Source organism: Lithobates pipiens, unplaced genomic scaffold (assembly GCF_037356315.1).
Source record: "Lithobates pipiens isolate NorthernLeopardFrog02 unplaced genomic scaffold, aLitPip1_a1.2 Scaffold_77, whole genome shotgun sequence".
Taxonomy (NCBI): Eukaryota; Metazoa; Chordata; class Amphibia; order Anura; family Ranidae; genus Lithobates; species Lithobates pipiens.
The window spans coordinates 298850-312968 of record NW_027507900.1 but is presented as its reverse complement, the minus strand read 5'-3'; the positions used below and the strand labels follow the sequence as shown (position 1 = coordinate 312968).

Below are 14119 nucleotides of genomic sequence, written 5' to 3'. Positions count from 1 at the left end.
ACATGTCCAGAGCGAGGCCCATCCAGCCCACAATCTTCACATGTCCAGAGCGAGGCCCATCCAGCCCACAATCCCCACACATCCAGAGCGAGGCCCATCAAGCCCACAATCCATACACATCCAGAGTGAGGCCCATCCAGCCCACAATCCCCACACATCCAGAAGGAGGCCCAAGCAGGCCACAATCCATCCACGTTCTGGACAAGGCCCATCCAGCCCACAATCCCCACACATCCAGAGCGAGGCCCATCAAGCCCACAATCCTCACACGTCCAGAGTGAGGTCCATCAAGCCCACAATCCTCACACATCCAGAGCGAGGCCCATCCAGCCCACAATCTTCACACGTTCTGGACGAGGCCCATCCAGCCCACAATCTTCACACGTCCAGAGCGAGGTCCATCAAGCCCACAATCCTCACACGTCCAGAGTGAGGTCCATCAAGCCCACAATCCCCACACATCCAGAGCGAGGCCCATCCAGCCCACAATCCCCACACATCCAGAGCGAGGCCCATCCAGCCCACAATCTTCACATGTCCAGAGTGAGGCCCATCCAGCCCACAATCTTCACATGTCCAGAGCGAGGCCCATCCAGCCCACAATCCATCCACATCCAGAGTGAGGCCCATCCAGCCCACAATCTTCACATGTCCAGAGCGAGGCCCATCCAGCCCACAATCCCCACACATCCAGAGCGAGGCCCATCAAGCCCACAATCCATACACATCCAGAGTGAGGCCCATCCAGCCCACAATCCCCACACATCCAGAAGGAGGCCCAAGCAGGCCACAATCCATCCACGTTCTGGACAAGGCCCATCCAGCCCACAATCCCCACACATCCAGAGCGAGGCCCATCAAGCCCACAATCCTCACACGTCCAGAGCGAGGTCCATCAAGCCCACAATCCTCACACATCCAGAGTGAGGCCCATCCAGCCCACAATCCATACACATCCAGAGTGAGGCCCATCCAGCCCACAATCCCCACACATCCAGAAGGAGGCCCAAGCAGGCCACAATCCATCCACGTTCTGGACAAGGCCCATCAAGCCCACAATCCCCACACATCCAGAGTGAGACCCATCCAGCCCACAATCCTCACACGTCCAGAGCGAGGTCCATCAAGCCCACAATCCATACACATCCAGAAGGAGGCCCAAGCAGGCCACAATCCATACACGTCCAGGACGAGGCCCATCCAGCCCACAATCCTCACACATCCAGAGTGAGACCCATCCAGCCCACAATCCTCACACGTCCAGGGCGAGACCCATCAAGCCCACAATCCTCACACGTCCAGAAGGAGGCCCAAGCAGGCCACAATCCATCCACGTTCTGGACAAGGCCCATCAAGCCCACAATCCTCACACATCCAGAGTGAGACCCATCCAGCCCACAATCCTCACACGTCCAGAGCGAGGTCCATCAAGCCCACAATCCATACACATCCAGAAGGAGGCCCAAGCAGGCCACAATCCATACACGTCCAGGACGAGGCCCATCCAGCCCACAATCCCCACACATCCAGAGTGAGACCCATCCAGCCCACAATCCCCACACATCCAGAGCGAGGCCCATCCAGCCCACAATCCCCACACATCCAGAGCGAGGCCCATCAAGCCCACAATCCCCACACATCCAGAGTGAGGCCCATCCAGCCCACAATCTCCACACATCCAGAAGGAGGCCCAAGCAGGCCACAATCCATCCACGTTCTGGACAAGGCCCATCAAGCCCACAATCCCCACACATCCAGAGTGAGACCCATCCAGCCCACAATCCTCACACGTCCAGAGCGAGGTCCATCAAGCCCACAATCCATACACATCCAGAAGGAGGCCCAAGCAGGCCACAATCCTCACACGTCCAGAGCGAGGTCCATCAAGCCCACAATCCATACACATCCAGAGTGAGGAACATCCAGCCCACAATCCCCACACATCCAGGAGGAGGCCCATCCTGCCCACAATCCCCACACATCCAGGAGGAGGCCCAACCAGGCCACAATCCCCACACATCCAGGAGGAGGCCCAACCAGCCCACAATCCCCACACATCCAGGAGGAGGCCCAACCAGCCCACAATCCCCACACATCCAGGAGGAGGCCCAACCAGCCCACAATCCCCACACATCCAGGAGGAGGCCCAACCAGCCCACAATCCCCACACATCCAGGAGGAGGCCCAACCAGCCCACAATCCCCACACATCCAGGAGGAGGCCCATCCAGCCCACAATCCCCACACATCCAGAGTGAGGCCCATCCAGCCCACAATCCATACACATCCAGAAGGAGGCCCATCCAGCCCACAATCCATACACATCCAGAAGGAGGCCCAACCAGGCCACAATCCATACACGTCCAGGACGAGGCCCATCCAGCCCACAATCCCCACACATCCAGGAGGAGGCCCATCCTGCCCACAATCCTCACACGTCCAGAGCGAGGCCCATCCAGCCCACAATCCCCACACATCCAGGAGGAGGCCCATCCAGCCCACAATCCCCACACATCCAGGAGGAGGCCCATCCAGCCCACAATCCTCACACATCCAGGAGGAGGCCCAACCAGGCCACAATCCCCACACATCCAGGAGGAGGCCCATCCAGCCCATTATCCATACACGTCCAGGAGGAGGCCCATCCTGCCCACAATCCCCACACATCCAGGAGGAGGCCCAACCAGGCCACAATCCCCACACATCCAGGAGGAGGCCCATCCAGCCCACAATCCATACACGTCCAGGAGGAGGCCCATCCAGCCCACAATCCTCACACATCCAGGAGGAGGCCCATCCTGCCCACAATCCCCACACATCCAGGAGGAGGCCCATCCAGCCCACAATCCCCACACATCCAGGAGGAGGCCCAACCAGCCCACAATCCCCACACATCCAGGAGGAGGCCCAACCAGGCCACAATCCCCACACGTCCAGGAGGAGGCCCAACCAGGCCACAATCCATACACGTCCAGGAGGAGGCCCAACCAGCCCACAATCCCCACACATCCAGGAGGAGGCCCAACCAGCCCACAATCCCCACACATCCAGGAGGAGGCCCAACCAGGCCACAATCCATACACGTCCAGGAGGAGGCCCAACCAGGCCACAATCCATACACGTCCAGGAGGAGGCCCATCCAGCCCACAATCCCCACACATCCAGGAGGAGGCCCAACCAGCCCACAATCCCCACACATCCAGGAGGAGGCCCAACCAGCCCATTATCCATACATGTCCAGGAGGAGGCCCATCCAGCCCACAATCCATACACATCCAGAAGGAGGCCCATCCAGCCCACAATCCATACACATCCAGAAGGAGGCCCAACCAGGCCACAATCCATACACGTCCAGGAGGAGGCCCATCCAGCCCACAATTCTCACACATCCAGGAGGAGGCCCATCCAGCCCACAATTCTCACACATCCAGGAGGAGGCCCATCCAGCCCACAATCCCCACACATCCAGGAGGAGGCCCATCCAGCCCACAATCCATACACATCCAGAAGGAGGCCCATCCAGCCCACAATCCATACACATCCAGAAGGAGGCCCAACCAGGCCACAATCCATACACGTCCAGGACGAGGCCCATCCAGCCCACAATCCCCACACATCCAGGAGGAGGCCCATCCAGCCCACAATCCTCACACATCCAGGAGGAGGCCCATCCAGCCCACAATCCTCACACATCCAGGAGGAGGCCCATCCAGCCCACAATCCCCACACATCCAGGAGGAGGCCCATCCTGCCCACAATCCCCACACATCCAGGAGGAGGCCCAACCAGCCCACAATCCCCACACATCCAGGAGGAGGCCCATCCAGCCCACAATCCTCACACATCCAGGAGGAGGCCCATCCAGCCCACAATCCTCACACATCCAGGAGGAGGCCCATCCTGCCCACAATCCCCACACATCCAGGAGGAGGCCCATCCAGCCCACAATCCTCACACATCCAGGAGGAGGCCCAACCTGCCCACAATCCCCACACATCCAGGAGGAGGCCCATCCAGCCCACAATCCTCACACATCCAGGAGGAGGCCCATCCTGCCCACAATCCCCACACATCCAGGAGGAGGCCCAACCAGGCCACAATCCCCACACATCCAGGAGGAGGCCCATCCAGCCCACAATCCATACACGTCCAGGAGGAGGCCCATCCAGCCCACAATCCTCACACATCCAGGAGGAGGCCCATCCTGCCCACAATCCCCACACATCCAGGAGGAGGCCCAACCAGGCCACAATCCCCACACATCCAGGAGGAGGCCCATCCAGCCCACAATCCATACACATCCAGGAGGAGGCCCATCCTGCCCACAATCCCCACACATCCAGGAGGAGGCCCAACCAGGCCACAATCCCCACACATCCAGGAGGAGGCCCATCCTGCCCACAATCCCCACACATCCAGGAGGAGGCCCAACCAGGCCACAATCCCCACACATCCAGGAGGAGGCCCATCCAGCCCACAATCCATACACGTCCAGGAGGAGGCCCATCCAGCCCACAATCCTCACACATCCAGGAGGAGGCCCATCCAGCCCACAATCCCCACACATCCAGGAGGAGGCCCATCCAGCCCACAATCCCCACACATCCAGGAGGAGGCCCATCCTGCCCACAATCCTCACACGTCCAGAGCGAGGCCCATCCAGCCCACAATCCCCACACATCCAGGAGGAGGCCCATCCAGCCCACAATCCCCACACATCCAGGAGGAGGCCCATCCAGCCCACAATCCCCACACATCCAGGAGGAGGCCCAACCAGGCCACAATCCCCACACATCCAGGAGGAGGCCCATCCTGCCCACAATCCCCACACATCCAGGAGGAGGCCCATCCAGCCCACAATCCCCACACATCCAGGAGGAGGCCCATCCAGCCCACAATCCCCACACATCCAGGAGGAGGCCCAACCAGCCCACAATCCCCACACATCCAGGAGGAGGCCCAACCAGGCCACAATCCATACACGTCCAGGAGGAGGCCCATCCAGCCCACAATCCCCACACATCCAGGAGGAGGCCCATCCAGCCCACAATCCCCACACATCCAGGAGGAGGCCCAACCAGCCCACAATCCCCACACATCCAGGAGGAGGCCCAACCAGCCCACAATCCCCACACATCCAGGAGGAGGCCCAACCAGGCCACAATCCATACACGTCCAGGAGGAGGCCCAACCAGGCCACAATCCCCACACATCCAGGAGGAGGCCCATCCAGCCCACAATCCTCACACATCCAGGAGGAGGCCCAACCAGCCCACAATCCCCACACATCCAGGAGGAGGCCCAACCAGCCCACAATCCCCACACATCCAGGAGGAGGCCAATCCAGCCCACAATCCCCACACATCCAGGAGGAGGCCCAACCAGCCCACAATCCCCACACATCCAGGAGGAGGCCCAACCAGCCCACAATCCCCACACATCCAGGAGGAGGCCCAACCAGCCCACAATCCCCACACATCCAGGAGGAGGCCCATCCAGCCCACAATCCCCACACATCCAGAGTGAGGCCCATCCAGCCCACAATCCATACACATCCAGAAGGAGGCCCATCCAGCCCACAATCCATACACATCCAGAAGGAGGCCCAACCAGGCCACAATCCATACACGTCCAGGAGGAGGCCCATCCAGCCCACAATCCTCACACATCCAGGAGGAGGCCCATCCAGCCCACAATCCTCACACATCCAGGAGGAGGCCCATCCAGCCCACAATCCCCACACATCCAGGAGGAGGCCCATCCAGCCCACAATCCCCACACATCCAGGAGGAGGCCCATCCAGCCCACAATCCCCACACATCCAGGAGGAGGCCCATCCAGCCCACAATCCCCACACATCCAGGAGGAGGCCCAACCAGGCCACAATCCCCACACATCCAGGAGGAGGCCCATCCTGCCCACAATCCCCACACATCCAGGAGGAGGCCCATCCAGCCCACAATCCCCACACATCCAGGAGGAGGCCCATCCAGCCCACAATCCCCACACATCCAGGAGGAGGCCCAACCAGCCCACAATCCCCACACATCCAGGAGGAGGCCCAACCAGCCCACAATCCCCACACATCCAGGAGGAGGCCCAACCAGCCCACAATCCATACACGTCCAGGACGAGGCCCATCCAGCCCACAATCCCCACACATCCAGGAGGAGGCCCATCCAGCCCATTATCCATACATGTCCAGGACATGCAGCTAAGGGGGGCTGGTAATATGCAAATGAGCAGATCCCCTAAACCACACCCAAAATCATCTGCTATGGAGCGAATGGGAGGCATGCTGTGTCTGGCCACACTCCCAACACTGATATCCAATATGAAGAAGAGGAAGGGCCAAAAATCAACTTTGTTAGAGCTACAGGAGCTACAAACAGGGAGGGGAACATCTACTAATAAGTGTGAATTTTGGTTCCTACCGATCCCAATTGTCTCCATAGATTAGATGGGCAGTGAACTGCATTATGGGTAAAATATAGTAATGTCAGTGGTCAGGTTAGAGGGGAAGAACGCACAAGTATTATTTAAACTAAAATGTTGGCGCATCTTTTCCATCATCCATTGCTGATAAATTCTACATTGATTGGTTGGAACTCTGAGGGTGGACTTGCTGGATGGATTGTTTTCTGGGGTGAAGCTTCCTGATCTGTTCTCTAATGTACAACATTAATGTCAGTATTTAGTATTTGTTTTGGTTTCTTACGTAGACAGAAGGCCATCTGGAGCCAATAACGCTTAATTCCTTTAACGAGCTGTAAAAAGACAGAAATGGAAATGATCAATAATATGATCAGATAAGAGACAATAAGACCCTAACTGACCAAAAAGATGACCAAGACAAGGTCCACAAAGGGGAAGACGAGGCCCAGAAGGGGAAGACGAGGCCTGGAAGGATAAGATGAGGCCCAGAAAGGGGAAGATGAGGCTTGGAAAAGGGAAAACGAGGCCCAGAAAAGGGAAGATGAGGCCTGGAAGAGGAAGACGAGGCCTGGAAGGGGAAGATAAGGCCCGGAAAGGGGAAGATAAGGGCCGGAAGGGAAAGACGAGGCCCGGAAGAGGAAGACGAGGACTGGAAAGGGAAGACAAGGTGTTAAGAACTTCGGGTATTGAGTCTGACTTAGTGGAAGGGGACCTCTCTTACGGCTCTGGTTCTGGTCTCACTGGAATGGGAACAGGGAGACCGGAGCGCAATGGGGTAGGAGAGTCCAGCCAGGTGCAGCAGCAGGTGTCAGGAGATGAGGATCCTCTGAAGCAGGAACTCTCTGTAGCAGGGAAGCAGAAGACTGCAGGCCACTGGATCAGGATGGATGGATCCTCTGGATGCAAGGTAGCAGATACAGGAACAGGCAGGAGACAGCAGAGGTATCAGGTACAAGCAAGGTTCGGCAACAGGAAATCAGTCCAAGAAGGGTCAAACAAGCCGGGGTCGGAGCAGGAGAGGTCAGCAAGGTCAGACGGAGCCGGGTCAGATATCAGATAGGTAGCAGGCAGATAAGCAGGTTACTTCAGGCACAAGCTGCAGACGAGACAGCACAGAACCACTGTAACTGCGCCTTTAAAAAGGGCCACTGGCGCCAATCGAGCTAACGCTCGCCCGTGCGTGCGTGTACCGCGCGCACATACGATCGACGTGCACCCGCGCGCGTTGGAAGACGCTCGTGCCCACGACGACCCGCGGCACGAACGCGCGTGTGCGTACGGAAAGTCGATCGTACGGAACGGACGGATTCCTGACACAAGGCCTGGAACGGGAAGATGAGGACCAGAAAGAGGAAGACAAGGCCCAGAATGAGGAAGATGAGGCCCACAAAGGGAAGACGAGGCCCAGAAGAGGAAGACAAGGACCGGAAAGGGAAGACAAGGCCTGGAACGAGAAGATGAGGACCAGAAAGGGGAAGACAAGGCCCGGAATGAGGAAGACGAGGCCCGGAAAGGGGAAGACGAGGCCTGGAATGAGGAAGATGAGGCCCAGAAAGGGAGAACAAGTACTGGAAGAGGAAGATGAGCCTCGGAAAGAGAGAATGAGGCCCAGAAAGGGAGAACAAGCCCCGTAAAGGGGAATATGAGGCCCGGAAGGGGAAGACGAGGCCTGAAATGGGAAGATAAGGACCAGAAAGAGAAAGATGAGGCCCGGAATGAGAAAGATGAGGCCCACAAAAGGGAAGATGAGGCCTGGAAGAGGAAGACGAGGACCGGAAAGGGAAGACAAGGCCTGGAACGGGAAGATGAGGACCAGAAAGAGGAAGACGAGGCCCGGAATGAGGAAGATGAGGCCCACAAAGGGAAGACGAGGCCCGGAAGAGGAAGACAAAGACCGGAAAGGGAAGACAAGGCCTGGAACGAGAAGATGAGGACCAGAAAGAGGAAGACAAGGTCCGGAATGAGGAAGATGAGGCCCACAAAGGGAAGACAAGACCCGGAATGAGGAAGACGAGGCCCGGAAAGGGGAAGACGAGGCCTGGAATGAGGAAGATGAGACCCAGAAAGGGAGAACAAGGCCCGGAAGGGGAAGATGAGGCCCAGAAAGAGAGAACAAGGCCCGGAAGAGAAGACGAGGCCCAGAAAGGGAGAACAAGGCCCGTAAAGGGGAAGATGAGGCCCGGAAGGGGAAGACAAGGCCTGGAAAGAGAGAATGAGGCCCAGAAGAGAGGACGAGGCCAAGAAGGGGATGACGAGGCCCGGAAAGAGAGAACGAGGCCCAGAAAGGGAAGACGAGGTCCACAAGGGGAAGATGAGGCCTGGAAAGGGAAGACGAGGCCCGGAAGGGGAAGGGGGTGGCAGAAGGGTTTTGGAGGCAGAGAAAAGACGGTGAAAGAGAAGAATAGAATAAAGGAAAGGTAAGGAGAAGAAAGGAATGGAGTGGAGGAGAAAACAGAGGAAGGTAATAAAAAAAGAAAGGAGAGGAGAGAAGAGGAAGGTGAAGGAAATGATGTCTAGTGATGAATTTGCTCCGCTGTGATTTTTGTATTTACCAAAGACTCCGTCTGATCCTTCATATCACAGGTGGATTCTCCGTCTCTGCCACAGAAAAAGAATAAAAGTCAACATTTTACAGTATATAAAAATAAGTCTTCCAAACCTCTGTGAGATAGTTGTAGAAAATCTCCCCATTGTGGGAGGGGCAGAGACACAAACTACTGCAGGAAATCTCCCCATTGTGGGAGGGGCAGAGACACAAACTACTTCAGGAAATCTCCCCATTGTGGGAGGGGCAGAGACACAAACTACTGCAGGAAATCTCCCCATTGTGGGAGGGGCCGAGACACAAACTACTGCAGGAAATCTCCTCATTGTGGGAGGGGCAGAGACACAAACTACTGCAGGAAATCTCCCCATTGTGGGAGGGGCCGAGACACAAACTACTGCAGGAAATCTCCCCATTGTGGGAGGGGCAGAGACACAAACTACTGCAGGAAATCTCCCCATTGTGGGAGGGGCAGAGATACAAACTACTGCAGGAAACCTCCCCATTGTGGGAGGGGCAGAGACACAAACTACTGCAGGAAATCTCCCCATTGTGGGAGGGGCAGAGACACAAACTACTGGAGGGAAATGTCATCATTGTGGGAGGGGCAGAGACACAAACTACTGCAGGAAATCTCCCCATTGTGGGAGGGGCAAAGAAACAAACTAGTGCAGGGAAATTTCCCCATTGTGGGAGGGGCAAAACAGCATGTTATTACACTGGAAGTACTTTAAAGGGTAACTCCACTGTGTGAAAAATGCATTGGTTAAACCCCTCCCCCTCTACAATCCATTGTTCAGTATACAAGGAGTGCTCAATGTACGTACAATCGGATGATTATGTTGAAGGTCACGAAGCTGAAGGGCATTATTTCCCGTCTTCTTCTCTTTATGCTGATCACGTGCCTGGCAGGAAAAATAAAAACTTCTTAGTACATATAGACTGTCTTTATGGAGGACGGTGGAGAGCGCCTTCGGGAGGAGGATTCCTGTTATTGTGTCCAGGATGTGATTTATGTCACCCGGAAATCATGGAGAAATGGAAGATTCCAACGAGTCTCTGCAAATCTTTCATTCATTGGAGAGGCTACTTTTACCCTCTATGGCTACCTTGGGCTTTTTATTACATATTACAGCCTATGGGGGAAGGGTGGTATTTTTGAAAGTTTTTCTTGAACTGTCAGAGAACCTTCTCATCTCTTCATCATTTCTCTTCCTGCCAACATTTCTGAACTGGAAGAGGACAAAGGTCAATAAAAGGGCACCCCCCTCATTGGCACAGCAATTTTAGACTGCCCAAGGAAACCCGTGACAGATGGAGCGAAAGGTGGGTGGCGCCTACGCGTTTCAGGTGCTCTCCCTAATTATCTGAGGTCATTACAGTAGGAGAACTCACTTCTTCAGGGGAACGGAGGTGTAAAGTTTACCCTCTTCCACATTTATTTTAAAGCTGAACTCCATCTCATCCTCTGGATTGCTTTGGTGTGCCGTCGTCTTGGTGCCATCCACGTCTTGTGACCTGAGGACATAGAAGATGGGGTGTCACCTTGAGAATACATGGAATATGGGGTATGTATGAACACATGACATGCATTGGCTCTTTTAAACCATTGTCACCAGTCTTGTCCATGCTTGCTTTCAGGACTTCTCCAGAGCCTCTCCCATCCTCTGGAATTCTCTGCCCCAATCTGTCCGATTTTCTCCTACTTTATCCACTTTCAGATCCCTGAAAACTCATCTCTTCAGAGAAGCCTATGTGGCCCCCACCTAACTACCCTACATTTATCTTCTCCATTAGCACATCCCCACAGTTATTACCTCTTGTATCTCTTGACCTTCACTCTTAGATTGCAAGCTCTAAGGAGCAGGGCCCTGTGATTCCTCCTGTATTAAAGTATATTGCATTTGTACTGTCTACCCTCAAGTTGTAAAGCGCTGCGTAAACTGTTGGCGCTATATAAATCCTGTATAATAATAATTTAAAAAGAGTTCAAATTTGGTTCCTCCATGAGCTGAGCAGCCATTAGGAATATGCCAACAATCTAATACCAGCTCTACACCCCAAAGCCCTCACAAGCACCCCTCATGTACTCGGTGCTGCCCATTACACCTGGAAATTCATTGCATGTAACCACCAACCTTCCCCTATTACCAGAGCTCTCAGGGAATAGGTGAAGCAGTTGTCCTCCTCCTACAACATGAGGGCACACAGTACAGTAACCACACATGTCAATGCAGGAGGAATCAGAGGGCCCTGATCCTGAGAGCTTACAATCTAGGAGGGAGGGGCAAGTGATACAAAAGTTAATAGCTGTGGGGGGTTGGGCTGATGGAGAAAATACATGTACACTTGTTAGGTGGGGGCAGGATAGGCTTCTCTGAAGAGGAGGGTTTTCAGGGATTGTCTAAAAGTGGACAGTGTTGGAGATAGCCAGACAGATTGGGATAGGGAGTTCTAAAGGATGGGAGAGGTTCTGGAGAAATCCTGGAGAAGAGTATGAGAGGGGGTGACTAGGGGGATAGAGAGCAGGAGGACTTGGGAGGAAGAAGAGAACGATTATGTTGGTATTATTACACCAGGTTAGTGATGTAGGTGGGGGCTGAGTTGTGGGTGCCTTTTCAAACTATTGTTAGTATTGTGAATTTAATTTTTTGGGTGAGTGGCAGCCAGTGGAGGTATTGTTAAAGAGGGGTGGAGGACACTGAATGGAGACCAGTGGAGGGATTGGTAGAGAGGGGTGGAGGACACTGAATGGAGGTCAGTGGAGGGATTGGTAGAGAGGGGTGGAGGACACTGAATGGAGGTCAGTGGAGGGATTGGCAGAGAGGGGTGGAGGACACTGAATGGAGGCCAGTGGAGAGATTGGTAGAGAGGGGTGGAGGACACTGAATGGAGGCCATTGGAGGGATTGGTAGAGAGGGGTGGAGGACACTGAATGGAGACCAGTGGATGGATTGGCAGAGAGGGGTGGAGGACACTGAATGGAGGCCAGTGGAGGGATTGGTAGAGAGGGGTGGAGGACACTGAATGGAGACCAGTGGAGGGATTGGCAGAGAGGGGTGGAGGACACTGAATGGAGGCCAGTGGAGGGATTGGTAAAGAGGGGTGGAGGACACTGAATGGAGACCAGTGGATGGATTGGCAGAGAGGGGTGGAGGACACTGAATGGAGGCCAGTGGAGAGATTGGTAGAGAGGGGTGGAGGACACTGAATGGACACCAGTGGAGGGATTGGCAGAGAGGGGTGGAGGACACTGAATGGGGGCCATTGGAGGGATTGGTAGAGAGGGGTGGAGGACACTGAATGGAGGTCAGTGGAGGACACTGAATGGAGGCCATTGGAAGGATTGGTAGAGAGGGGTGGAGGACACTGAATGGAGGCCAGTGGAGGGATTGGTAAAGAGGGGTGGAGGACACTGAATGGAGACCAGTGGATGGATTGGCAGAGAGGGGTGGAGGACACTGAATGGAGGCCAGTGGAGAGATTGGTAGAGAGGGGTGGAGGACACTGAATGGAGACCAGTGGAGGGATTGGCAGAGAGGGGTGGAGGACACTGAATGGGGGCCAGTGGAGGGATTGGTAGAGAGGGGTGGAGGACACTGAATGGAGGTCAGTGGAGGGATTGGTAGAGAGGGGTGGAGGACACTGAATGGAGACCAGTGGAGAGATTGGTAGAGAGGGGTGGAGGACACTGAATGGAGGCCAGTGGAGGGATTGGTAGAGAGGGGTGGAGGACACTGAATGGAGGCCAGTGGAGGGATTGGTAGAGAGAGGTGGAGGACACTGAATGCAGACCAGTGGTGGGATTGGTAGAGAGGGGTGGAGGACACTGAATGGAGGTCAGTAGAGGGATTGGCAGAGAGGAGTGGAGGACACTGAATGGAGACCAGTGGAGGGATTGGTAGAGAGAGGTGGAGGACACTGAATGCAGACCAGTGGTGGGATTGGTAGAGAGGGGTGGAGGACACTGAATGGAGGCCAGTGGAGGGATTGGCAGAGAGGGGTGGAGGACACTGAATGGAGGCTATTGGAGGGATTGGTAGAGAGGGGTGGAGGACACTGAATGGAGGTCAGTGGAGGACACTGAATGGAGGCCATTGGAGGGATTGGTAGAGAGGGGTGGAGGACACTGATTGGAGGCCAGTGGAGGGATTGGTAAAGAGGGGTGGAGGACACTGAATGGAGGCCAGTGGAGAGATTGGTAGAGAGGGGTGGAGGACACTGAATGGACACCAGTGGAGGGATTGGCAGAGAGGGGTGGAGGACACTGAATGGGGGCCATTGGAGGGATTGGTAGAGAGGGGTGGAGGACACTGAATGGAGGTCAGTGGAGGACACTGAATGGAGGCCATTGGAAGGATTGGTAGAGAGGGGTGGAGGACACTGAATGGAGGCCAGTGGAGGGATTGGTAAAGAGGGGTGGAGGACACTGAATGGAGACCAGTGGATGGATTGGCAGAGAGGGGTGGAGGACACTGAATGGAGGCCAGTGGAGAGATTGGTAGAGAGGGGTGGAGGACACTGAATGGAGACCAGTGGAGGGATTGGCAGAGAGGGGTGGAGGACACTGAATGGGGGCCAGTGGAGAGATTGGTAGAGAGGGGTGGAGGACACTGAATGGAGGCCAGTGGAGGGATTGGTAGAGAGGGGTGGAGGACACTGAATGGAGGCCAGTGGAGGGATTGGTAAAGAGGGGTGGAGGACACTGAATGGAGACCAGTGAATGGATTGGCAGAGAGGGGTGGAGGACACTGAATGGAGGCCAGTGGAGGGATTGGCAGAGAGGGGTGGAGGACACTGAATGGGGGCCAGTGGAGAGATTGGTAGAGAGGGGTGGAGGACACTGAATGGAGGCCAGTGGAGGGATTGGTAGAGAGGGGTGGAGGACACTGAATGGAGGCCAGTGGAGGGATTGGCAGAGAGGAGTGGAGGACACTGAATGGAGGTCAGTGGAGGGATTGGTAGAGAGGGGTGGAGGACACTGAATGGAGGCCAGTGGAGGGATTGGTAGAGAGGGGTGGAGAACACTGAATGGAGACCATTGGAGGGATTGGTAGAGAGGGGTTGAGGACACTGAATGGAGGTCAGTGGAGGGATTGGTAGAGAGGGGTGGAGGACACTGAATGGAGGGCAGTGGAGG

General features: G+C 55.5%; 1 protein-coding gene across 6 annotated transcripts in view; it reads right to left on the bottom strand.

Annotated features, from left to right (window-relative positions):
- The window catches only part of LOC143959490 (uncharacterized), a 58219-nt gene that overhangs the window by 438 nt on the left and 43662 nt on the right, over window positions 1-14119 (bottom strand). For all 6 annotated transcript variants that reach the window (XM_077468163.1, XM_077468164.1, XM_077468165.1 and 3 more), the window contains 4 exons: window positions 10375-10497; window positions 9807-9884; window positions 8987-9032; window positions 6718-6766 (listed from right to left, as the gene is read on the bottom strand). In XM_077468163.1, coding sequence (XP_077324289.1) covers window positions 6718-6766; window positions 8987-9032; window positions 9807-9884; window positions 10375-10497 — 296 coding nt within the window. The remainder of the gene's footprint in view (window positions 1-6717; window positions 6767-8986; window positions 9033-9806; window positions 9885-10374; window positions 10498-14119) is intronic.